This window comes from Psittacula echo, assembly GCF_963264785.1.
Source record: "Psittacula echo genome assembly, chromosome: 5".
NCBI classification, from domain to species: domain Eukaryota; kingdom Metazoa; phylum Chordata; class Aves; order Psittaciformes; family Psittacidae; genus Psittacula; species Psittacula echo.
In genome coordinates this window covers 7,221,121-7,246,423 of record NC_137739.1, presented here as the reverse complement: position 1 = coordinate 7,246,423, position 25,303 = coordinate 7,221,121, and the positions used below count along the sequence as shown (strand labels likewise).

General features: G+C 38.7%; 1 protein-coding gene across 5 annotated transcripts in view; it reads left to right on the top strand.

Annotated features, from left to right (window-relative positions):
- TRRAP (transformation/transcription domain associated protein) overlaps window positions 1-25,042 on the top strand; it is a 109,664-nt gene extending 84,622 nt beyond the window's left edge. For 4 of the 5 annotated variants that reach the window (XM_080617730.1, XM_080617728.1, XM_080617729.1 and 1 more), the window contains exons 64-72: window positions 1,023-1,113; window positions 2,245-2,444; window positions 3,176-3,437; window positions 11,445-11,670; window positions 12,192-12,409; window positions 15,006-15,190; window positions 16,847-17,050; window positions 18,000-18,194; window positions 23,772-25,042. In XM_080617730.1, the coding sequence (XP_080473856.1) occupies window positions 1,023-1,113; window positions 2,245-2,444; window positions 3,176-3,437; window positions 11,445-11,670; window positions 12,192-12,409; window positions 15,006-15,190; window positions 16,847-17,050; window positions 18,000-18,194; window positions 23,772-24,056 (1,866 nt within the window). In that variant the 3' untranslated portion in view covers window positions 24,057-25,042. Of the gene's footprint in view, window positions 1-1,022; window positions 1,114-2,244; window positions 2,445-3,175; window positions 3,438-8,605; window positions 8,752-11,444; window positions 11,671-12,191; window positions 12,410-15,005; window positions 15,191-16,846; window positions 17,051-17,999; window positions 18,195-23,771 lie in introns of those variants that run through there. The other variant, XR_013956844.1, reaches the window with a different exon arrangement.
- Window positions 25,043-25,303: the final 261 nt, after the last annotated feature.

Here is a 25,303-nt window from a genome sequence, read left to right as displayed (position 1 = left end):
ATTTGTTGACATGGGTACAAAAGTTCTTAGAAGTGAGTGCCTACTCACAAGTCTGACTGTAGTTGGAGCTCATAAATATCACAGATGGTTTTGTTTATCTTGCCTTTAAACTTAAGGTCCATAGAGGGAGTATAGAATAAAAAGTACAAAATTTTCTGTGTTACTGACTTTAAACTCTTAGTTTGAAAAAGTACTAGAACCTAAACCTTGCTTCAGACAATTTACTCTTGAATTGCAGCATGAAGCATATGTGTCAGGATAGCAGTCTGCCATAAATATCCTATTACTGAACAGTTAAATGCCATTGCAAAATTTCTACCACTTACCGTACCCACTTGGATGGAGAAAGAATCCATGATTTAGTAAAATTGTAGCTGGAGAAGCCTCTAGTCATGTCTTAAGATGTGTTCTATCGTGGGCGGTACTTTCAGTTACTAGATAACTGAGATCTACAGATTTTAAAGGGGATGCTGAGTGTTAGGATCTCTCTAGGTTTCGGTGTGGGATTTTTTTGGCTTTTTTTATTTTTTATTTTGTTAATGGAAGCCACAAAATCTTTTGTTTTGGGGTGAAATCGGTATACCATTACATTAAGTGCCATAATTAGGTGGAGTAAAGTTGCTCTCTAATGGGCCTTCTTATCTAGTGTCACAGGGCTTGCTGGGAATTGTGGCCTAATTTAAAGACTAACTGCTGTCATCATGTCTGGTTTTCATCCATTATGTACGTAAGATCTTTGAGCTGGCCCAGCTGGTGCTCTGGCTGTTTCCAGGTTTATTAGGCAATATGATCTGGAAGCCCTGATAAGGTAATGCCTTAACAGTGTTCATAGGGAGTTACTGTTTCATCCTCTTTAGGTTTCTGTTACTGAAACCCAAAGATTTCCTAGTTTTCCCTAAGCTGTTATTTAAAACAAGGACCTATGAGTTGCACTCATTTACAGAGTGAATCTGTATGTGTTGAGCTGATCTATAATCGGTTTTCCTTAACTGAGAAATATGTGTATGTGTATCTCCAAATAGGTGGGAAGAGTCTATCCCCAAGCTGTCTACTTCCCTATCAGAACCCTCTATTTGACCTTGAAGATAGAACAACGAGAGCGCTACAAAAGCGGTGAGCTTGATAATGATCAGATTGTTTGGGCTCTTTGTAACTTACTGGTTTGAGTTTCACCTGATTTTACTGGGAAAATGGATTCTCTACGAAAGATACCAATTTAGCAAGTCTAAGGAAAAAAGTTCTTGATAAACCTTCCTTGCATTTGTTTCTGTAAAATTAAATCTGCAGATGGCTTGAGCTGTCTTGAATTTTCTTGACAAAAAGAACTCACCAAGAAGAGTTTCATCTCCTTGGTTCTCATATTACCTTATTTACTGAGTATCACATGTTCTTTACTGGATTTTTATCTTTAGGAATTGGTGGACAGGTAGAAAATTCTTGGATTGCAAGTACAGAAAGGCATCATAGTTTTCTAGGACATTCTAGGCTAATGTTGATTACAAGCATGAACCATGCAACATTCAGTTCCTTTTCAAATGAGTCAAGCTTTTAGAAATAATGTAGCAAAAGATGAATTCATGTAACTCAAGTGAGGTAAACTGCTTTCTTTGAATAATCTGTACTTCAGTGTCTCTATAATAACTTTTTACAGTGAATCTTCAACTAAAATGAACATTTAAGTTTACATGAAATAAAATCAGTTTAGGCTTTGAAGGAATGTCTGGGAGTGGGAAGAACAGAAGCAACTTGCACAGTTATGTACCTGAGTAAGATCTTTTTCTTTTTCCAAAACCAAGTCCTATTTAGAATTGTTATGTCGAATGATTGCACAGAATTTAATTGTTCTTTTGTCCCATATGATTTCCTGGGAATCCTAGGAGAGGAAAAAAGGAGAGGAAGAAAACATGGTTTAAATTATTTGATTGGATATGAAACAGCATTAGTTACTTGAGGAGCATGACTTGGTAGTGTAAAAGCTGAGGTTACACCTCGTGTGTGTTTCTGAAGAGAGTTTGTATTGCTCTGGCTTTAGGAAGTATGTTCTACTGAATAACATTTGGAGTAGAGTTTTCTTTATAAGAAGCAGATTTTCTTGATTTTGGTAGGTAATACATGATTATTCAATACATGATACTTCATGAAATCTAAAGCAAATTTCTCAAACAGTTTATTTTATTTCATGCAGGCATGTGTCAAGTTTAGGAAAGGTAATTTTTATTTTTTTCTTAATTTTCCACTTTCCAGATTCAGGGCAACAACAGCCAAGTTCAGTTGGAAATCAGTCCCACTCTGCCTCAGATCCTGGGCCAATCAGAGCCACTGCACCGATGTGGCGATGCAGCAGAATTATGCACATGCAGCGAGAATTACATCCAACACTTTTGTCTTCTCTGGAAGGCATTGTAGATCAGATGGTCTGGTTCAGAGAGAATTGGCACGAAGAGGTATTTGGCTTTAATACACCTTCATATGTATGCAACATCTAAGGAAAAGTTAACTACAAACCAGTTATCTAGAATTAGTTTTAAACATTAAAACATACCTATTTGTTTTGATTAGTAAACTGATGTATTTGTAAAACTGATTGTTCTGATGAGAGTTTTAAGGAGATCGGTTATTTCTGGAAGCAATACAGAGGTTTCCCTAAACTACACATTTGATGAATGCCTCTAGGATTCAACCTGTTACTTGTACTAACTGAAAATTTATATTCTTACACTAAGTTTCATGATTACCAGTTTCTGTCTTGTTCTGGTGTCTATGGCAGGTGGTGATTATTGTCTGAATTTTGAATTATATCAGGGAGCAGATGGAGGAGCCACTCTGCTTTCATTATTTGCTTCTCAAAGTGTCAGGCTACTCTGTTCTGTCTACCTAGCACAGTGTTTATTTGAAAAATAACACATCATTTTCTAATATATCACAAACTATGAAATCTAAAACTCAGCTGCTGTTGTAAGAGAGGTGTACTTTGTGATGCAGCATTTCCACTGCTCAGTTTGTTTGCAGTGCCGATAAGCATCAGCTCTGTCATTCTGACTGACCCTCTGGTGCAATCTAAAAATGGAGTTTTAAATAAATGTTTCTGAGAGGATAACTTTACTGTATAAAATGCAGTGTCAGATCAGAAGGCCTAATATACCTGACTATTTTGTCTTTCCTTTTTAATCCTTAGGTTCTTAGACAACTGCAGCAGGGCTTGGCAAAATGCTATTCAGTTGCCTTTGAGAAAAGTGGAGCCGTTTCAGATGCCAAAATCACTCCTCATACACTAAATTTTGTCAAGAAGTTGGTCAGCACCTTTGGAGTAGGTCTTGAGAATGTCTCGAATGTGTCCACCATGTTTTCTAGTGCAGCTTCAGAGTCATTAGCTAGGAGAGCACAGGCAACAGCTCAAGATCCCGTCTTCCAGAAGTTAAAAGGACAATTTACAACAGGTAAATGTTTAAATTGTTTTATTAAATGCTACTTAGTTCCCAGAGAAATTCCACTCCTCCTTCCTTCCTCAGAGTTCAACTGTGAAGGCATTCTGCTGTTTTGTTTTTCCAGTATTTTTCCTGAGAGAGAACGTAGAATAGAGCATCTTTCTGTTATTCACCAAACCTGAAACTGTGGTCAAATCACATATGTGTTTAAACACAAATTAGATTACTTCACTGTAATATTTTTGCCATTTACATGGAACTGCCTGCTACACATAGAATCATAAAATCATAGAATAGTTAGAGTTGGAAAGGACCTTAAGATCATCTAGTTCCAACCCCCCTGCCCTGGGCAGGAACATCCCACACTAAACCATGGCACCCAAGGCCTCATCCAACCTGGCCTTGAACACCGCCAAGGATGGAGCATTCACAACCTCCCTGGGCAACCCATTCCAGTGCCTCACCACCCTCTCAGTAAAGAATTTCATAAGGGACAATAATGATTTCTGTTTTACAGTGATGCCAGAACTTAATGACATTTTCACCCCAGAACTCCAAACCGACAATATTATGCAAACTCTTTCAAAACAACTTACTTTTGATGAGGAGAATGACTTTAGTGTTTTGGATAACTAGTTTATAAAAATCCTATTACACAAATTTACATCGTTGTTAGGTAAATTGAATTAATGACTTTAATCAGATCTAATAAAAAAGATACTTATGGGAAGTGGCTTTTTTGCTTCATTTGTTTTCTCTTTATCAGTGGAGTTACATGTCTGAGTGTCTGATTTGATTTTAAATTCTTAGAGAAGCTCATGTAGAGCATGATTTTGATACATTTGGTGAAAAGTGTTAAAACTACACAAGTGTATATGACAGAAGGTGACACTGATTGGCATCAGTGTTTTGGATTGCCAGGATTTTGAATTTTGCATAAATTCCTATGTAAACTTTATCAGCTTTTCCTTAAAGATGACTGGTTGACTGAGTTTGACAAGTAGACTTGCAGTGTTTTTTCAGGCATTTCACTGATAAAATGTTGTGAAAATAAGTGAGCTGATGGGAATCTTGTGAAAGCAACTCAGTTGTAGATATGACCTACATATCTTGTGCACGCTATGTATTGCATGATGTCCTTTTTGAGGCACAACAGTTGTATGACAGCAGATAATGAAAGTCCTGAACCATATGATTAAATTTTTAATGGATGAAGTGTACTAGGGAGTGAAATGGTAGTAGAAACATTCTGTGTATCTTTAGTGGGAGCATATAGGGGTGGGGATGGAAATAATCGCTGGACAATGATTAATGGCATGAAATTTAACAAATTCAGATGCTAGATTCTGTACCTGGGATGGAGTAATGCTGGGTACAAGTATGGGCTGCGAGAGGAATGGCTGGAGAGCAGCCCTGCAGAAAGGGATCTGGGCATGGTGGTTGACAGCAGGCTCAGTGGGAGTCAACAGCATGGCCTAGCAGCCCAGATGGCAAACTACATCCTGGGGTTCATCAAACAGCATAACCAGCTGGTCAAGAGATGATCATCGCGCTGTATTTAGTCTTGGTGCGGCCTCACCTGGGGACTTCATGCAGTTCTGGGCCTCATAGGTTAAGAAGGATGAGAAGGTACTAGAATGTGTCTAGAGGAGAGCAACAAAACTGGTGAAAGGGCTGGAAGGCATGTCCTATGAGGAACGGATGAGGACTTAGGCTTTACGTAGTTTTGGAGAAAAGGAGCCTGAGGAGCAACCTCATTGTCCTCCACAGCTGCCTGAGGAGGGGAAGTGAGGGAAGTGCTGGTCTCTTCTCCCTGGGATCCAGTGATAGGACGTGTGGGAACAGTTCAAAGCTGCGTCAGGGGCGGTTCAGACTGGACATTAGGAAGCATTTCTTTACCAAGAGGGTGATCAAACCCTAGAACAGGCTTTCTGGAGAGGCAGTCAATGCCCTTTTCCTGTCAGTATTTAAAAGGCATTTGAACAATTCTCTTAGTACTTGGTCGGCCCCGAATTTGTCTTGCAGTTGGACTAGATGATCACTGTAGCTCCCTTCCAACTGCAACAGTCTACATGAAATACAGATTTGGACTAGTTTTTAATTTTTAGAAATGGTTTCTGTGTCTTTACAGTGCAATAGTAGTACAGTCAATTTTTCATTGCTGTAAGTGTTGTTGATAATGCTCAGGTTTTGTTGGATTTAAGTTATTTTTGATCTGTCATGGTTTCTTGCCTCTGAGTGTTAGAGAGATCTGGGGATTAAGAAACTTTAATTTCGGTTCAGTTACAGTTAAAACAAAAAATGGAGAGGTTTTTCAGGTTTTACATGCTCATGTATAATATTTGCATGTCTTTATGGTATCTAAATGGCAGGTAAGGTTTTCGGGTTTGCTATCTAATCGATATAGAATAGCATCTGAAACACAGAACAACAACATAGCCCTCGACATGAAAATCAGGTAAAGTCATGAAATGCAATGTGTTTCTCAGTAAACTTCAGTTTAATAACAAGTAATTATTTTTTTCGTTGAAGAGTTCATATGTTAAAGTCTGATTAAAGATGAATGTCTATGGGATAGAAATAATTATTTTGCTTAGTTCTAGATTTGATTTTATTTTAATTAATAAATTCAGTGTTTTCATTAACAAATGAAGTGTGGGAAACCAGAAGAAATTAAACTGGTCAATATACTTGCACATTTTTGTAATTCAGTTCATTATGCAGAAAATGAAAATATGGCTTCTATTAATTTTGTAACAACATTAAATGCACATAAATGAATAGGATTGTAATTACTGTACTGAAGATAGCAAAGGCTGCTTTAGCATTATGAGAAACCATTCGTAAATCATGCCTACTTTGTCCTTTTGTCACACTACAAGGTTCATGTTTGTTTTTCTGCTTCTCAGCACTAGTTGCATTTAGGTGATGGATAGATAATTACAGTGGCTGCCTTCCATTTCGAAAGTATCCAAGCTGAGCTGTCTTGAAGTAAACTCTTGTCTTCAATTGTTTCCAGATTAATGTTGGCGGCTATGTTTTATAGACAATTTTAACTATGTTTGGTTGCATAATCATTTCCATCAACATCTGAGTTGCATCTTGATTCCTGTTTGGAGCCACTGGGGGCTCTTGTACCATTTCTTACATTCTAAGTACTTTGTCTGCAGCAGTCTGGACCATTGAAGCTTTGATAGGTCATTTTTTTCCATCCTAATGTTATATATTTTAAAACCAAATTTTACTTCGAAATTTTTTTTTTTTACTGGAACTTCAAATGCAGAGCTCTTTGACTATCTCTTCTTTGTTCCTTCTCTCCTTTCCTGCTAAACCTTTGACATCAAAGAACAGAAAAATGCTGAGAAATGCTCCCTTTGAGAGCTTTCTCAGCAGTGAAAGGAAGAGAAAAACTGCCTTCATTGTTCTTTTGTGGACATATGATAGTTTAGAGTTTGGATTGGCTTCTTTCTGCAACCATTTCTTCACTCAAGCTGAATAGGAATGGAAAATTCCGAAGTATACCCTGAATGGGCAAGATAATTTTCTTAAGAGTTTTGCCACCCAGCACAATGAATTCTTTGCTGCAGATGGAAACTCTGTAATCAGAAGCAATCTTCTCAATGTCTGAGTGAGTCTCGGAAATGTGGGGAGAGGGCAGAGGAAAGAGCTGTGTTCAAAATTCTCAGTTGTTTTAATGATTTTTTCCTTTTGTCAAGAATGAGCATAGCATCACTTCGGTAGCTCTTTCTTTACTGCCCTTCTAATTTTTAGGTAAACAGGATGTTATCCAGAAAATCCAGATCAAGAGTTTGGACAGAACAAGGGGGAGTGGGTTTAAACTTAAACAGGGAAAGTTCAGCTTAGATTCAAGGAAGAAGTTCTTTACTGTGAGGGTGGTGAGGCACTGGAACAGGTTGCCCAAAGAAAGGGTAAATGCTCCATCCCTGGCAGTTTCAAGGCCAGGTTGGACAGAGCCTTGGGTGACATGGTCTGGTGTGAGGCTTCCCTGCCCATGGCAGGGGGGTTGGAACTAGATGATCTGAAGGTACTTTCCAACCCTAGCTATTCCAGAATTCTGTATTTGACCTTGGTCTGGACTTACCAGTCTTAGTTTTCTGGAGCTATGTTGTAAATCAGAATTCCTGCTTCATATTTCTGCTTACCTGTCACTGAGATTTTTCATGTTTCTTGGTGCTTTCCAAAAGATCTTGTGTGATTAAGATGAACCTCTGGGAAAGTACAGAGCATGTAAATGTCTGAAACTTTAAAAGCAAGACAGCTCTTCTATCCTGATCTTCTTCAGTATCATATGCATAAAGAACTGCTCTGTGAAGCTAAGCTTACGTTTCAGTCTTAAGTGGCATCTTACATGATGTCTTGGCTTACATGGTGTCTTGGCTTTTCAGTTGAGGGTCCTTGGGTTATCAACTTGTAAATGTAATCAGACTTTGTCTATGGTCAGAATGATCTTTAAAATCTTACAAATGAACTGATGCTTGCTTTTAGGCATTAATTGCCTGTTACTTTGAACTGATTAGGACTATTTTCTGCACATGTAGCAGAAGGGTTGTTTTGGGTTTTTTTTTTGTTATTTGTTTGTTTTTAAGTCCCAGTTTGTAGGTATTTTCTCTGTTTCTTTAATGCTATGTCAATGTTGGTCATTGTGTAGGTCAGGGGTTGTGGGGGGACAGAGGGATTGGTACTCTAATTTTGTTAACTCAAGTGTATTTTTGTGCTACTTCATGAAAAGTGATGGTACAGCCCTCATTCAAAAAGCAGTCACCTTTATCTAGTTGTGTTAAGAACCATTAAATTTTTTAGATCTGTCTCACTGGCAGAAAGATTGTGCCCCATTTGTCCTTTCATTGAGAGTGACAAGGATCTTTAGCACCATTGAGAAGAGAGTGAGCTTCTTCATTTGCAGTCTGTATGATGGTCTTCTGTGAATATCTCCGTTAAAGATGAGGAGATAAACTTCCTCTTCTCTTTAGGAAAAAGATGACTAAGTAGTAGGGTGTTTTAGACCATCATGTGTTAGCTTGAGGAAGGTGTTATCCAGTAGTAAGTACTGAAAAGGATTATTTGTTTGAAGCAAAAATACTTTTTACATACATTAAGATATGTGTAAAGCAGAGAGAAGTCATACACCCATAATGTCTGCACTTGTATTTCCCTTCCAGCTGAAATGATTTTTCTTCTCAGATGGGCTGTCTGTGACACGAGCAAAAAGGCTAATTGAACTCTCTGTTTTTCCCATCTGCTACTGGGAAACAAAACAACGAAAACCCTAAACCAGGCATTTCAACACACTGGAGCTGTTCTCACGGTGAACAAAATGGCTCTTTTTTTCAATTCTTTTTGTAAGGAATATACAGTGATGCATATTTTTACTGCTTTGGTGGTTCCCATTAGCACAACAACTAGTTGCAGTTGGGGGATATTTTCCTGAACTTCAGAGATTCAGGAGATAAATGATTCAATAATTTTGCCACTTTCATAAATTGATTTACTCCCGCTGCTCACTAGAGGGTAGGCTTGGGATTATAATAAGAGTGTTTTACAGTAATATTGCAAATACCCCTACCAGGTAGAAAAAGAAAAGGGAGTATTACAGTTATACTAATTTCTAACACCCATGAATATGTAACTGTATTTTTCAATATAGACTTTTCTTATGAAAGTTGAAAGGATTTGGTATGTTTGGGGTTTTTTTCTTTGTTTTGGGGATAGTAGATTTAAGGCTTTCGCTGAAAGCTTGTAGCATATCCGTATATTGTGGATACACAATGAACTAAGTTGAGTTATGTGTTCTCTGATATTTTGTTTAACTAACAGAATAGTAAAATGAAAGGAATCATAGGCTGCACTAGTTTATTCAGTAATAACTGAATTATGTGTACGCCTGTGCACATAAATGAGAACTTGGAGAAAAAGAGTGTGCGTAGGATAGTGTAGGATAATACAGACTCTTCTGGTTAAAAGACCAAATGTGCTAAGCTTGTTTGTAGGAGTAAGTCTTGTGGAGAATCAGAGTTTTGAGTGGTTTTAATTGTGGTTGAAAAAACTTTAGCATGCAGCAATTGCTCTGTGTGTGTGTGTGTGTGTGTGTGTGTGTGTGTACTTACTTCACTGTTAGCATACTTACAGATGCTTGGGGCATATTTGTGTGACCAAATTAATTTGTCCTCTGAGCAGGACTCATGACTGTTCTGTTGTTTGGAGGTTTTTTTGTTAATGTAGGAAAATACTGTGTATATGTAAAGTAGTGAAACATAGATTCTGCAATAAGAGTAAAACTCATTTCTGAGACTATTTTAACTTCCTGTTGTATTGAAGCATAAAGAAGATTCTGTTCTGGTTTAGCTGAAGATCTCAGAAATACTGAATCAACATTCTCTTTCTTGCTGTTGCTTTTTCACCTGTAACGTGTTGAGCTTAAAATGGCATCTTTTAGACTGTGGCATAGAAATGTATTTTAAAAACCCAAGTCTGTTAGTTAACTTGCACAATTTGGGATGCTATAACTAATGAGGTTTACAGTTAAGAGGTTTACTTTATCTTCTTACTGAGTGTGCTTCATCTGTCACTGTTATCGTACTGGAGTCGTGAACCATAATTTTGTGTTCGTGGTTTATTCATTTTCCCTCTTTTGTGAGATTCAGACTCATTATTTATTTATTTGCTGTCTTCTGTAACTGTAGTGAAAAGCAGTGTTGTGAAGATGGCATTGGTGTTGGCTCAGAAAATGGTTGATGTTGCAGTGAATTCTGTTACAGGATTATTTTCATAGTACATTGAAGACCAGGTGTTGACCTTGAGAAAGTTGTTACTTCACTTGCCCCTGGGCTAGAGGAGGTAGTTCCATGCCACAGTACTGTTACATTGCAAAGGAAAGAGCAGGCTGTTTGCGTAATATTGTCATTTTTGCTTAGGCTGTCATATCTGTTCTTCCTGTGGTGGCATGCAATTGTTATCGGAGCCAGGAAAGAATAAGGAGAATTTTCTTGCAGCTCAGAATAGGAGAATAATAGTAATAGTCAGAATAGGAGAATAATAGTAATAGTAAATGTACTACTTGTCTTGCGGTTGCTCACAGGTCCTACATTGTATCCTCAGTTTTGAGGCTCTTTCATCCCCTTTAAAAGTAAAAAGCCTTCACTGATTTTAAATAAGTAAATCACTTTGAAGTGAACAGGCTGAAAATTACAGTGCTGGTCTGTGAAATAAGCTTACTTTTCCTCTTTTACTAAATGATCTGATAATTTGGTTTATTACTGCTTGCTTTCTATGAGTCTTTCTGGTTGCAGTATACAGACAGTTAAATACAGTGATAGTATTTAAGATTTTCACAGTATGTTTTTCTAATATTTGCATGACTAAGGAAGAATTTTGGGAAGTTCATAATTACAGAGAATATTTTAGACCTGTGTACTGAAAAGAGGTAGCAGATTTGGACAGATTTAAGTTATATATATGATTTTAGGACCTCACTTAAAGATTTTCTGTAGAGATGAAATATTCTACAGAACCTGTCTTTTGAGGGCAGGACAGGTCTGTGTGTGTGTTTGATTTGCACTATTGAAAAGTATGACTTACTATCCTCCAGAGTCAGCTGATGTAGTGTTATTGCTGGTGTATGATCATATAGCAATTATGTTCTGACTTTCCTAATGATTCTTCTTTCTCATCTGTGTTTTTCTGAGCATGCTAGTCTTCCTCTGTTTTTAGGGTTCATAGGTAGCGATGTTGTTCTGCTGGACTTGGTTGGTATATATGCTTTGCTTTTTTGTGTGAGTTGCTGGTAATAGCTTTCCCTTTTCCTACAGTATTTGACACCAGTATGATGCTTTTCTGCGTAACAGCTGCATGTGCTGAATGTGTATTTTGCTTGAGGTCGTGTAGCTAGAAGAACCTCTTTGAAAACTCAAACTTCAGACACTTGATCATTAAATACCCTACAAAGAATTTGAAATGCTGAGATTTATGTATATTTTTTTGTTTTCTGGTTTTTTTTTTTAGACTTTGACTTCAGTGTGCCAGGGTCAATGAAACTTCACAATCTGATCTCTAAACTGAAGAAATGGATCAAAATTCTGGAGGCGAAAACTAAACAGCTTCCAAAGTTCTTCCTCATAGAAGAAAAGTGCCGCTTTCTCAGTAATTTTTCAGCTCAAACTGCAGAAGTAGAGATACCTGGAGAATTCCTTATGCCAAAGCCAACACATTACTACATCAAGATAGCAAGGTAACCTAAAAATACACTTTGGTAGTTGTAATTCTGAAAATGGAGAAGAAAATGACAACCTTCTCCATCTGTCCACTTTGCAACAGTGGATGTCTTGTACCTTTCATATCTATAAATTACATATATAGAGACATACCTTGGAATAACACTTTTTTTTTTTTTTATTTTATCCTCCTCTGATAATTTTACACTGCCTCAGGAAGCAGCTGTACTGTTACATGATGAGTATGCTTCATATATTGATAGAAGTTGAGTTCTTCTGTTGTAGTCAATACAGGTACTATGGTTCAAAAGAGTGATAAAGGTCTGATCTGGTGATTGATTTTGCTCAAGAACTCTTTCTTTAACAAAAAACAAACAGAAGACCTTTTTGACTACACAATAGAAACCATGGGCTAGCTGGGCAATAGAATTGTACCTTGTAATGCAGTTGCACTACCTTATTTCTTTGATGGTTTTTGTTTGTTTTAATACCAGAGGAGATTTGCTCAGGTGCTTTATTATCCTTTTCTTCCTAATAGGTTTATGCCCAGAGTGGAGATAGTTCAGAAACACAATACTGCAGCAAGAAGACTCTATATCCGAGGCCATAATGGAAAGATTTACCCATACCTGGTAATGAATGATGCTTGCCTGACAGAGTCTCGCAGAGAAGAGCGGGTATTACAGCTTCTTCGCCTTTTGAACCCCTGCTTGGAGAAAAGGAAAGAAACCACAAAAAGACACTTGTTTTTTACAGGTACTGAAAGGAGAGATTTTACATTATTTTTTAAATACATGTTATGCTCAAAGATTGCAATTGTTAAATTTTTTGACAGCTGCTAATCACTGATTCTGAAGGTTTTGAATATTCAGAAGGTAAAGTCGCATCTGTCTAGGTGATAAGTCTTTTTTTGGCATTGTAGCACCCCTCTGAAGAAATAAAGCTGATTGCATGGGATCTAGGATGTTTTTAGAAGAGCTTACACACATCGTTTGCTGTATAAAGTTTAGTTGTGAATAACACCTATAAGGCAGAGACATGCCTGTTGGAGCTGTTGCTATGGAAATGGATACATGTACTTCAGAACAAGCATTTAGAGACAAAGAGAAAGAAAACAAAACTTCTTCTCCCAAGTTGCAGTGTATGCATGTTGAATTTCTTTTACCTCTTCCACATAACACAAAAGGATTTTTTTTTTAGAGCTTTGAATTTGATAAACGGTTTCTGAGTTCTTTGATACGAAAACATATCTTTGTATTTTTTTTATATCCGTGGTGATGTTTACTTTCAGGAATATGCTGACTGCTTGGTTGTTGCCAAATAAAATCCATTCATAATCTAGATACTGGATGCAGGACTCATGTTGAGTGCACTTCTATGATCTTGTAATAGGTAACTTGGTTTGGAGAGTGCACTTTGCCAACAGCACCACCTGGCAATGCTTAAAAAATCCAGAATTAACAAACATAATGGTAGGGAGGCCTTAGTGAGGAGAGTTAAGGAGATTTCCAACATTATTCATGTGTAGAAATTGCCAAAATACTTAATAAAAAGGTCACACATTTAGGCATTTCTAAACAGAAACAGTGAATGAAGGCTGAAAACACAGGTTTAATTCTTTCTCTTTCCTTTCGTGCCTTGGCTTTTTTATGTGTTGATTATAAATAATTCATTCATGAAATGAGAAACAGAAAATATCAGAGTCTTGCCTGGCAACGTACTTGGTCTGTTTGTGATTCAGATACTTTAAAATAGTGAAACCCTTTGTTTTCCGGATACTAAGGCTGTTGGGAAGTTCCAGCTTAAACTGAGTAGCTAGTTTATATTAATGTATAATACTTTTCATTTCAGAAGGTCACTTAATAACTTCATATAAACGAGTTCTGTACATTGCATTATTCAGTTCTGATAATCCTTGGTTGGTAAGCAGGAAATCTATTATGGATAAGGGAAACTTTCATCAAAGAGACAAAGTTGCTGCTATCTTGTTGTCCTTTTAAAAAGTGCTGAGCTCTGATTTTTAAAAAAGTATATATTGCTTGGTCCTCCTTTTTGGACTAATAGTATCTATTTACATGAAGTTGTTTCATGAGTTTAGGTGTCCAGATGATGCAACTGGCACTTTCAGAGCTAGAAATGTGAGTTCTAACTTTAAAAAGGAAAAAATACCCAAGCCAAAGGATTTGTTATACCAAAAGGTCAGTATCTCTACATATGTGAAGTCAATGTTGCATCACTCTGAGGCCAAAATAACAAAAGTGCAATAAACAGTCTTTAAAACTATGATAAACAAGGACACTGATACAGAAGTATACCCTCTATATACTAGAGTAACATGTTTTCCCTCAAAAAGCTGTTTTTAAACTATAGTGTTTCTGGAAACAATTCTGTTCCTTGGGGCTTGATGCTATTTGGAAGAACCTAAAGAATATCCATTTGTCTGCTGCCAGAGGTTAATGAAGCACACCAGAAGAAGTAGCTCATTAACACCCCTTCTGCAGAATGCATTTCTTCTTTAAGACTGAAGAAATTGCATCAAAAAATTTAAATGCATTTAAACTTTTTTTCCCTGTATTTCTGAGTTTAATTGTTACAGCTTCTGAGGGAAATGTTGAGAGAACTGTTGGTGGTAACAGAAGGTCGCTGTCAAACAGTACAGTGTCACTGGAAAAGCTGGCTATGAAGAGGCCTTGTCTGTTTTGATGTGGGTGGGGAGGCACATAAGACTCAGTAGGATGATACATCTGTTGAGCACCATGAAAGCGCAAATGAGATTTCTTGCAACTTTACTGCTCACCAAGGAAAAGCTCACTGCTTTAGGTTTTCTTATTGTTGGATATTTTGCTGTGTCTTCCCTGTGTTGTTTTCAAGTGGTGTCATTTAAACATCTATTCTTCAACTATGTTCAGATTTTTTCCTCCAGCTTTTCTGAATCACTTTAAATACCCTATTGAGCTAAGTAGTTTTGTTCTTCAGACTCCCTGACATTATCATGTAATCAGATACTACAAACCCATTTGCACCTGAACTAAGTATTAACCTCTTTTCAGCAGGTAAAGAAAAGTAGGAAGAATAACAAGTGTTAAAGATTTTTTTGCTAATATAGTTAATGTTTCTGTTACGAAAATCTGCTATCGTTGTTTTTAACAGAGCTCGTGAGTGAGTTGTGAGTGTAGTAATAAAAATTTTCTCTTGATACGACTGTGATCATCACCTGAAATGTATCTCACTTTTATGCTAAATCTTCTCTTAGTATTTGGGTTATGGATTAACTGTTTTGTTCTCTTTTGCTCTCTCTTCCCTCTCCCTGCCCCACCACCATCCCCTCTCACCCTTCTCAAATGTCTCCTAGTCCCCCGTGTCGTAGCAGTTTCCCCACAGATGCGTTTGGTTGAAGACAATCCCTCTTCTCTTTCCCTGGTGGAGATCTATAAGCAACGCTGTGCCAAGAAAGGCATTGAGCATGACAACCCTATTTCTCGTTACTATGACAGACTGGCAACGGTCCAAGCGCGGGGGACTCAAGCTAGTCATCAGGTATTAGAATGTATAATGAATTTTAATCAAGGGCTTTCTTGAGGTCTCTGCTGTGTCCCGTATCTCCTGTCCTGATCACCTCTCATTAAATGTGAGACAGATATATGTGCAGAGGTGGCATTTTGATTTTTTCGGAGTTTACTTTGGTTTTGCTTAATGTATTCTTGGGAACTTTTAGATCTCTTTGGTGTTTTAGGTTATCTTGGAAAGCTTAAAAAAAGCTGTATTTGTTCTACTCTAGGTTATTTTGGGTAACTGCAAGGGAAAACAGACAAGATGTTGATTGCTTTTTGGTCCTTACTTAAAGTGCTTTGAAAATAATTAATTGATAACATGGGAAACAGCATTCATAATTTACATAAGCAGTTACAGGATGTTATGTGAGGCAGGCTTCCCCAAGTTCTTCTAATGGATCTCTTAAAATTGCGAGTGGATTCATTTTATCTAAGTCAAATAGAAACAGTTGAGTAATCACACCCTAATAAATGATAGTACTCAGAACGAACAAAGCTCTCTCTCGCCTATCTCCATCAAACATCCAACTGTGATAAATAAGGTTATTTCATGTTTTTTATCTCAAGGTTAATGCAAATTCTTACATAAAGTGCCAGTCCCATTTTAAATACAGCTGTTAGAAAATACGTGGTATCCATGCAGGCATGGTTTAGAGACAGTATCTGTTCAGACTTCCTTTGTTAAATATCAAATGAAGTGTTACCTAACATTTGTTTCTATTTTGAGGATTTTTCTTTCAGGTTATGAAACTCTCTAATAGCCATTTAATTGAAGCCAGTATGACTGTCATGCTTTCTGGTGTCCTAGAACAGATCCTAGTGTTATATCCTTTTCTGATTAATTATGCTAGTATATGGTACAGTAATTAAATATTTTGGTAATTGCAAATGTTTACATCTAGGGGAAAAGCTGCAGAGTGTGCACTGACAGAAACAGCTGAATACAGCTCTCAGCTTTTACCTTTTTGTATTTTTGAGATGCTTTTGTTGTAATATAATACATATTACAAATTACTTTGCGCAGTCTTTCCCTATCTTGTGTAATAAACATCCTTTTCCTTTTACCCTATGAAGAAACCATGCAGAGAGCCATCTTTAGGTTGCGTGCTTTGTAGTCCCATGTACAATTTTGAATCTTGCCATTAGCTTAAATTAAAGGGATTTGTTTTATTGCTGCAAAATGCTTATCCAGCTTTAACTGAAGCTAGAAAATAGCGAAGTATGTTCTGTTAGTTTCCTGTAAGGAAGTGCTGCATCATGAGTTGAATGTCTCTTTAGTTCAATTCTGATTTTCTTTAATGTTTTGAATAGAAGACACATCAAATCGGGTTATACGGTTTTTCAGTCTCTGGTTTTCCGACATGCCTGTTTGCAGTTCTCATGCTTACATGGTTTTATAAAAAAATTAGTTTTTTCAGATAAAAAGCATTTTCTAGCTGTGCAGAGGCTGGGCTAACAAAACACTGTGTGTTTAGACAGAGAAGTCAGGCAATGGTGTAGGATTGAAAGCACTCAATTTCAGGATATTTTTTCCTAAAATGGGATACAGCAGTTGAGAGGAGTTTGGTAGTTGCTCTTGGCACATTCGTCTGTTGGTAAGAAATCTGTTAAAAGTGGTCTCTTTCAACTAATATTTATGCAGGTTCTCAGAGATATACTTAAAGAAGTGCAGAGCAACATGGTGCCGCGCAGCATGCTGAAGGAGTGGGCTCTGCATACATTCCCCAACGCCACTGATTACTGGACTTTCCGAAAGATGTTCACTATTCAGCTAGCCCTAATTGGCTTTGCAGAATTCATCTTTCATTTAAATAGACTCAACCCTGAAATGCTGCAGATTGCCCAGGTACGGGTTAGTTTATTCTAGATGCATGCTGTTGTCTTTGATCAGATGGAAATTTGGACTGTACTTTGGAAATGAGTCAAAACAGTAATTTGATATGTGTAATCAACAGTGCATGTCAGTAGGCTTTTCATTTATATGTGACTGCCCATCATGTAGGTAGTAATTTAAACTGCAGTCTCCATGGACATCAGCTCTACCTTCTATGGTGAAAATACTAGAACTTTGTAAAGTCATTCTTAGATATTGAAACTGTGTAAATGACTGATAAGTCACTCTCTTTGTCCTTCAAATATATTGCTTTGAATATGGTGTTTTCGTCAGATTAAAAAAAAAATAAATTTAGAGCTTCATTTTCATAGAGGGGAATACTGTTTTTCAAATACTGTTCTCTATTCAGCATTGCCATCATGTCAAGCTACAACTCCTATTAATAGTGATTTTTCTGTTTTAATCCAACATTTTAAATGAGACTTGCCACCTTAGTAGGGCGAAGGTGGTATATATTAAAGTCTTAATGGCATTTTAATGCATGCAGGAATATGCTCTGTATAGCAATTAAGTTTCTTTAATCCCTTTAGGTAAGTGTTTAGATGCTTATTCTAAGGGAGCAATGCACAGAGAATGCTTGCCCAGAGCTGGGATGCGCAGAGATGTGTCCATCCATATGACTCCTTATAGACCATACCACAGAAGAAGCTATTCCTTAAGTCTGATATTATAACAATGTGTATTTAGCAAGGAGTTTTGAGAAGAATACATCCCTGACTTTGCATGCCTTGAATTTTAATTTTTTTTGCTCAAAACCTGTTTGACTGAAAGAGTGAAAAGCTGTTGGGAGTACATTTGTATTCTGAGAATTAATGGTAAACACAAATCCAACTTCTTTTGGTTTCATTAATGAAATGAATGTTCTTTTAATTACTTTTATGCATCTTGTTTCTAAATCCAGGATACTGGCAAGCTAAACGTAGCTTACTTTCGCTTTGACATTAATGATGCTACTGGAGATTTGGATGCCAATCGTCCAGTTCCATTCCGACTTACACCAAATATCTCTGAATTTCTTACCACGATCGGGGTGTCTGGTCCACTGACTGCATCTATGATTGCAGTAGCTCGCTGCTTTGCACAGCCAAACTTTAAGGTTTGTATAGCTTTTGAAAGGGTTGTTTGCAGGCATGTCATGTTTGGCAATTTAGAAACAAAACGACACTTTCTTGGTTAAAGTGAAAACTGAACAGTACTTGTTTGTTTTTAAATCTTACTCTAAGATCATCACAAATGCCAGCTAAAATGTTTGCAGTTTGCCTTTTTGAAAGAATGGGAGGAATATAGGTGGAATTCTATCCTTAATTTAATTCTTTGTCCAAACATGTTAATTCAGTGCTCTACCTCATAAGTCGTTAAGAATTTGGCAGTGTTAAATAGTAAACTGGCAAATGCAACAACATTTAGAATCTTCGTAATCATTTGTCAATAGAAATGTGTTTTGTTTCTTTGTTGGTAAAATAGAATGCTAAAGATACACTGTTACTTTGATGGATTCTAGCTCTTAACAGAGTGTAGTTTTCTGAAGAAATTGTCTAACTTCCTTTTAAATTCTAATGCTTTCCAAAAATGAAGTATCTTGCACTTATGCAAGCAATTTGCACCAGAAAAACATTGCGCAGAATGTACTGTAGCTACGGTGTGAGGTAGTTACATTATAAAAGATGGAAAATATCCTAAAGTGATTTTAGTCTTTATCTAAAATGCAGAAAGCTGTGTAGAATATGTTTTTAATAATTCATCATCTTACCTTACAAAACCATGTCTATTACACGCAAACAAGTTTGCAAACATAGCCTGTAATTTCAACATCTGAATGATGTATGCCCACTTAGACATGCCACATCGATTTGGTGTAGCTCTACCTTGAGTACTGTGTGCAGTTTTGGGTGCCTCTGTATAAGAGGGACATCACATATTAAGAGTGTGTACAGATTGGTTGCGTATAACCAAGATTTTGAAAGGTTTTGAGGGCAAGACTTCTGAAGAGAATTTGAGGTCACTTGGTTTGTTCAGCTTGGAGAAGAGAAGGCTGAGGGGTGACCCCATTGCAGACCACAACTTCCTCAACGGAAGTTTGGGTACTCCCCAACCTGGTGCACCTGACAGACTACTACCCACTGCTGATCTTCCTGACAGGTGGGGGGGAAGCTGCATCCCGTAGTCTGAGGGGAATGAAGAAAGATTTCAAGGCCTTGGGACGGATGGTGAAAGATTCAGGGGCTCAAGTGATTTTCTCTGCACTCCTTCCATTTTCAGATGATGACGTGGGATCAATTAGAAAAATCCAGTCCATAAATGGTTGGCTTCAAGACTGGTGCTACAGGCAGGGTTTTGGATTCTTTGATAACGGCTGGTTTTATAAGACACCAGTCCAGACAGTGATATGTGGGAAAGGTTTATCTCGCAGGGGTAGAAGGATGCTGGGACAGGAATTGGCAGGGCTAGTTTGGAGAGCTTTAAACTAGATTTGAAGGGGGATAGGGTTGTAGCTGGGCTGGCACCAGTGGGGCAGCACTCTAGAATTGATGAAGACCGGGAGGCCTCCCATCCCTGTAGGGTGAAATCGGTGAGCTCAGCTCGCGCCCTGAAATGCCTGTACACCAATGCGCGCAGCTTGGGGAATAAGCAGGAGGAGTTAGAAACCTGTGTTCAGTCAGTAGATTATGATCTGGTGGCGATTACAGAGACATGGTGGGACAGCTCACATGACTGGAACATCCTCATAGATGGCTATGTCCTTTTCAGGAAAGACAGGCCAGCCAGGCGAGGTGGCGGAGTTGCTCTTTACGTGAGAGAGCATCCACCATGTACTGAGTACTGTCCTGGCACAGATGAGGAGCAGGTTGAGAGTCTGTGGGTGAGAATTAAGGGGCAGGCTGGCAGTGGTGATACTGTTGTGGGTGTCTATTACAGGCCACCAGATCAGGGTGAGGAAGTTGATGAGGCCTTCTACAGGCAGCTGAGAGTGGCCTCAGAGTCACAGGCCATGGTCGTTGTGGGGGATTTTAACTTCCCTAATGTTTGCTGGAAAGACTATTCAGCCTGCCATCCACAGTCCAGGAGGTTCCTCCAGTGCATTGATGATAACTTTCTGATGCAAATGGTGGAGGAACCAACTAGGAGAGCAGCACTGCTGGATCTCATCCTCACTAACAAGGAGGGTCTAGTTGAAGCAGTAAAGGTTGAGGGCTGCCTCGGTTGTAGCGACCATGAAATGGTGGAGTTTAGGATCTCGTGTGGCAGGAACAGAATAGCAAGCAGAATTGCAACCCTGGACTTCAGCAGGGCAAACTTTGGCCTTTTCAAACAATTGCTGGGGGAAATCCCATGGGCACGGCTGCTCGAAGGTAAAGGGGCCCAAGATAGTTGGCTAGTATTCAAGGACTGCTTTTACCAAGCTCAAGATCAAAGCATCCCGACACGTAGGAAGTCAAGGAAGGGAGCAAGGAGACCTGTGTGGTTAGACAAGGAACGGCTGGGTAAGCTCAAATGCAAGAGGAGTTTACAGATCATGGAAGGAGGGGCTGGCCACTTGGGAAGAATATAAGGCTGTTGTCAGAGGATGTAGGGAGGCAACTAGGAAAGCTAAGGCCTCCTTAGAATTAAACCTGGCGAGAGGGGTCAAGGACAGCAGAAAGAGCTTTTTCAAATACATGGCAGATAAAACCAACACCAGAGGTAATGTAGGCCCACTGATGAATGGAATGGGTACCCTGGTGACAGAAGATACAGAGAAGGCAGAGTTGCTGAATGCCTTCTTTGTCTCTGCCTACTCTGCTGGAGGCTGTCCTGAGAAGCCCTGTACCCCTGAGGACCCAGAGGAAGTCAGGAAATTGGAGTTTGCCTTAGTTGATGAGGACTGGGTTAGGGAGCGATTGAGCAATCTGGACATCCATAAATCCATGGGTCCAGATGGGATGCACCCCCGGGTACTGAGGGAGCTGGCTGAAGTCATTGCTGGACCACTCTCCATCATCTTTGCCAAGTCTTGGGAAATGGGAGAGGTGCCTGAGGACTGGAGGAAAGCAAATGTCACTCCAGTCTTCAAAAAGGGCAAGAAGGAGGACCCGGGTAACTATAGACCAGTCACCCTCACCTCCATCCCTGGGAAAGTGATGGAACACCTTATCCTTGGTGCCATCTCAAGGCATATCAAGGATAAGAGGGTCATTAGGGGCAGTCAACATGGCTTCACCAAGGGGAAGTCGTGGTTGACCAACCTCATAGCCTTTTATGAAGACATAACAAGGTGGTTGGATTATGGCAGAGCGGTGGATGTGGTCTACCTTGTCTTCAGCAAAGCATTTGACACAGTCTCTCACAGCATCCTCATAGCTAAACTGAGGAAGTGTGGTCTGGATGGTCAGGTGGTGAGGTGGACTGTGAACTGGCTGAAGGACAGAAGCCAGAGAGTTGTGGTCAGTGGGGCGGAGTCCAGTTGGAGGCCTGTATCTAGTGGAGTGCCTCAAGGGTCAGTACTGGGACCAGTATTATTTAATATATTCATCAATGATTTAGATGAGGGAATTGAGTGTACTATCAGCAAGTTTGCTGATGACACTAAGCTGGGAGGAGTGGCTGACACGCCAGAAGGCTGTGCTGCCATCCAGCGAGACGTGGACAGGCTGAAGAGTTGGGCTGTGGAAAATGTGATGAAATATAACAAGGGGAAGTGTAGAGTGTTACATCTGGGCAGGAACAACCCCAGGTTCCAGTACAGGTTGGGGAATAACCTATTAGAGAGCAGTGAAGGGGAAAGAGACCTGGGGGTCCTGGTGGATAGGAGGATGACCATGAGCCAGCACTGTGCCCTTGTGGCCAAGAAGGCCAATGGCATCCTGGGGTGTATTAGAAGGAGGGTGGTCAGTAGGTCGAGAGAGGTTCTCCTTCCTCTCTACTCTGCCCTGGTGAGACCACATCTGGAATATTGTGTCCAGTTCTGGGCCCCTCAGTTCAAGAAGGACAGGGACCTGCTGGAGAGAGTCCAGCGCAGGGCAACTAAGATGATTAAGGGAGTGGAGCATCTCCCTTATGAGGAAAGGCTGAGGGAGCTGGGTCTCTTTAGTTTGGAGAAGAGGAGACTGAGGGGTGACCTTATTAGTGTATATAAATATATAAAGGGGGAGTGTCACGAGGATGGAGCCAGGCTCTTCTCCGTGACAACCAATGATAAGACAAGGGGGTAGTGGGCTCAAACTGGAACACAAGAGGTTCCACTTAAACTTGAGAAGAAACTTCTTCTCAGTGAGGGTGACAGAACACTGGAACAGGCTGCCCAGGGAGGTTGTGGAGTCTCCTTCTCTGGAGACATTCAAAACCCGCCTGGACGCCTTCCTGTGTAACCTCATCTAGGTGTTCCTGCTCCGGCAGGGGGATTGGACTAGATCATCTTTTGAGGTCCCTTCCAATTCCTAATATTCTGTGATTCTGTGAACGGGGGCAGTGGAAGGGAGGTGCTGAGCGTCTCTCTCTGGTGACCAGTGATAGGATACAAGGAAATGGAATGAAACTACATAAGTTCAGACTGAACATTAGGAAAAGGTTCTTCACTTAAGAGTGTGGTTGGTCAGTGGAACAGGCTCCCCATGGAAGTGGTTACAGCACCAAGCCTACCAGAGTTCAAGGAGTATTTGGGCAACACTCTTGTTCGTATGGTTTATGGTTAGGTAGTCCTGCAAGGAGCAGGGAGTTGAGCTTGATCCTTATGTGTTGCTTCCAACTTGAGGTATTCTATGATTCTCTGAAGGTCAGAGAACAGGTGCCCATTTATTCTTTTTTTGAGCGATGGGTGCCTAGCTCAGTTCAGACATGCGGTGATTACTGCTTTAGATTATCTATCTTGTGGACTACAGAGAAATGCTTTTAATGTTTTCTGCATTTATCTTTTTTACAAATGCCCAGAAAATATATTTAACATGTTGACCTAATAGCTATATGTGTTATGAAATGTTTTATTTGTTATGTGCAGACAGTGAATTTGATTCAAACTGGTTACCTGAAAGTTTGTTTTAGAATCTCAGGAGTGTTGGAGTTGACAGATGAATGTCAGTAACTCAATTCAGTGATGAGAAAAAACAGCAACTGTTTGTTGCAGGCATTTTTTTCATCCAGGGGTAGAAATGGGCTGTATATACATATGTGTACACATATTATATACACCTATATATGTATATAGTGTGTATATATATTAAATGCATATGTATATATGTATGTTGCAATCAGTGTTCTTTCCATGTTTGGCAGAAAGCAGTGTTCCCTGAGAGTGTAATCCCTGTGCAGAAAAACTCCAGTTTTGCAAAGCACTCTTAATCTTTGCACAAGACTTCTGTGTATGTGTGGGAAAAGTCATAAATTTAGTGGAGTCATCTTAATACAGAAGTACATGACTGCATTTGTGTATGAAGATCTTAATATATGTTACAGTTTAAGCAGTGTTTCAATTCTCTAAGAGACGTGATGTGTTTTCATGATGAAAGCTTTTTGTGAAAAGAAACACCTTGAGAGGAAATAGTAGAGACAGTTGGAAGCCACATTCATCTTAAAAACACTGAGATTGCAGTGCCGAACCAGAAGTGTCAAAATGCTGTTGACTAAAATCTAGTTACTATTCTGTAATACCTTATGGTTCTTTGGATTAAATATAACAGTCTGATTTTTCTCCTTCATGTAGGTTGATGGCATCCTAAAAACTGTGCTACGGGATGAAATAATTGCATGGCACAAAAAAACACAAGAGGATACTTCCTCTCCACTTTCAGCAGCTGGGCAACCTGAAAACATGGACAGCCAGCAGCTGGTTTCACTGGTTCAAAAAGCTGTTACTGCTATCATGACTCGACTTCATAATCTTGCTCAGTTTGAAGGAGGAGAAAGCAAAGTCAACACTCTGGTAGCAGCTGCAAATAGCTTGGATAATCTCTGTCGTATGGATCCTGCCTGGCACCCCTGGCTGTAACTTGAAATTTTCAATAGCTTTTTTTGCTGCTGTTTGTGGTGTGAGCCATATATTGTGTTAAGAAAATGTGAAAAAAGCTTTCCAGACCATGGCTTACCTGCCACACTGCATTTTGTCAGTCTTCTTTTTAATTGTGTTTACAGTAATAGGACAATTTCACTGCTTTTAATTTCATGAGGGCACGTTTCCTGCTGTTTAAGAAAGGTTGTTTAATATGCAACAACAGTTTTCACAAATAGCTTAAAATGAAGAGAGGAAACTTAAATACTGTACAGAAAAATCTTATTTTATGATGAGGACTATAAACCTAGCACTGTTAGATTTAGGGTCTGGCATTCCTAATAACCTGCAGTATATCATTTTTTTTATACCATAGTAATTACTAAAAAAATATTAAAAAAAAAATTAAAAAAAGACAGTATTCCCAGTTACTGAATGTTACTTTGTGAAATTTTACTTAATTGCTGTCCCTTCATTCTACCAAACTGAAGGCACAATTAAATACTCTTCCTTTAAGTTTGCTTCAAATTTACACAAGCAATGATGGTTTGTACAGAGAATTTTGTACCAAATGTATAGAGGTAACTTTCTGTTAGGCACTGAGAAAATGATAATCAAATTGTGCTGGCTTTTCTTGAAGCGCAGGCTATGTACAGTGAAAGTGTAAACCATTTAGAGTATTTGGTTTGTTGTGGACAGTGTTGAGGGGGGAGTTTATAAAAAAGATGGAAAAAGGCACCCATGGATACATGTGTTTGGCTGTAATAGATTAAAAAAAGTCAAATCTTATGTTGGTTTTTTTTTTTTTTCATGTTTAGAATTACAGTAGCTTCTTTGGAATGAATCTGTTTCTTTGTAATTTAAGAAAAGATCAGTTTAATGTTTCACTTGTCTTTCTGTTAGCATTTTTATAAAACTTTGGTGTTGAGAATGTTAAATTTGTACAGAGTGATTTTTTCAAAATAAATATTTTGTAAAACTCTCAATGGTATTCATTTTATTTAAAATATTTAAAATATTATACTATGGACTAAATAAAAAAGTCTCAAGAGCAGGTGGAATCTTTAGTAGATGAAACTGGCCTGTATTTTAAAGGGTGATAACTGTATTAACGAGACATGGATGTGATGTTCTCATGTATGGTGTTGAATTTGCTTACAGAAGAGCTGTGAACAGGAAGTATAAATTTTTTCATTCAGTGTATAGTCTTTCTTCCGAGCCAAGTTAATATGTTAACCATATTTTTT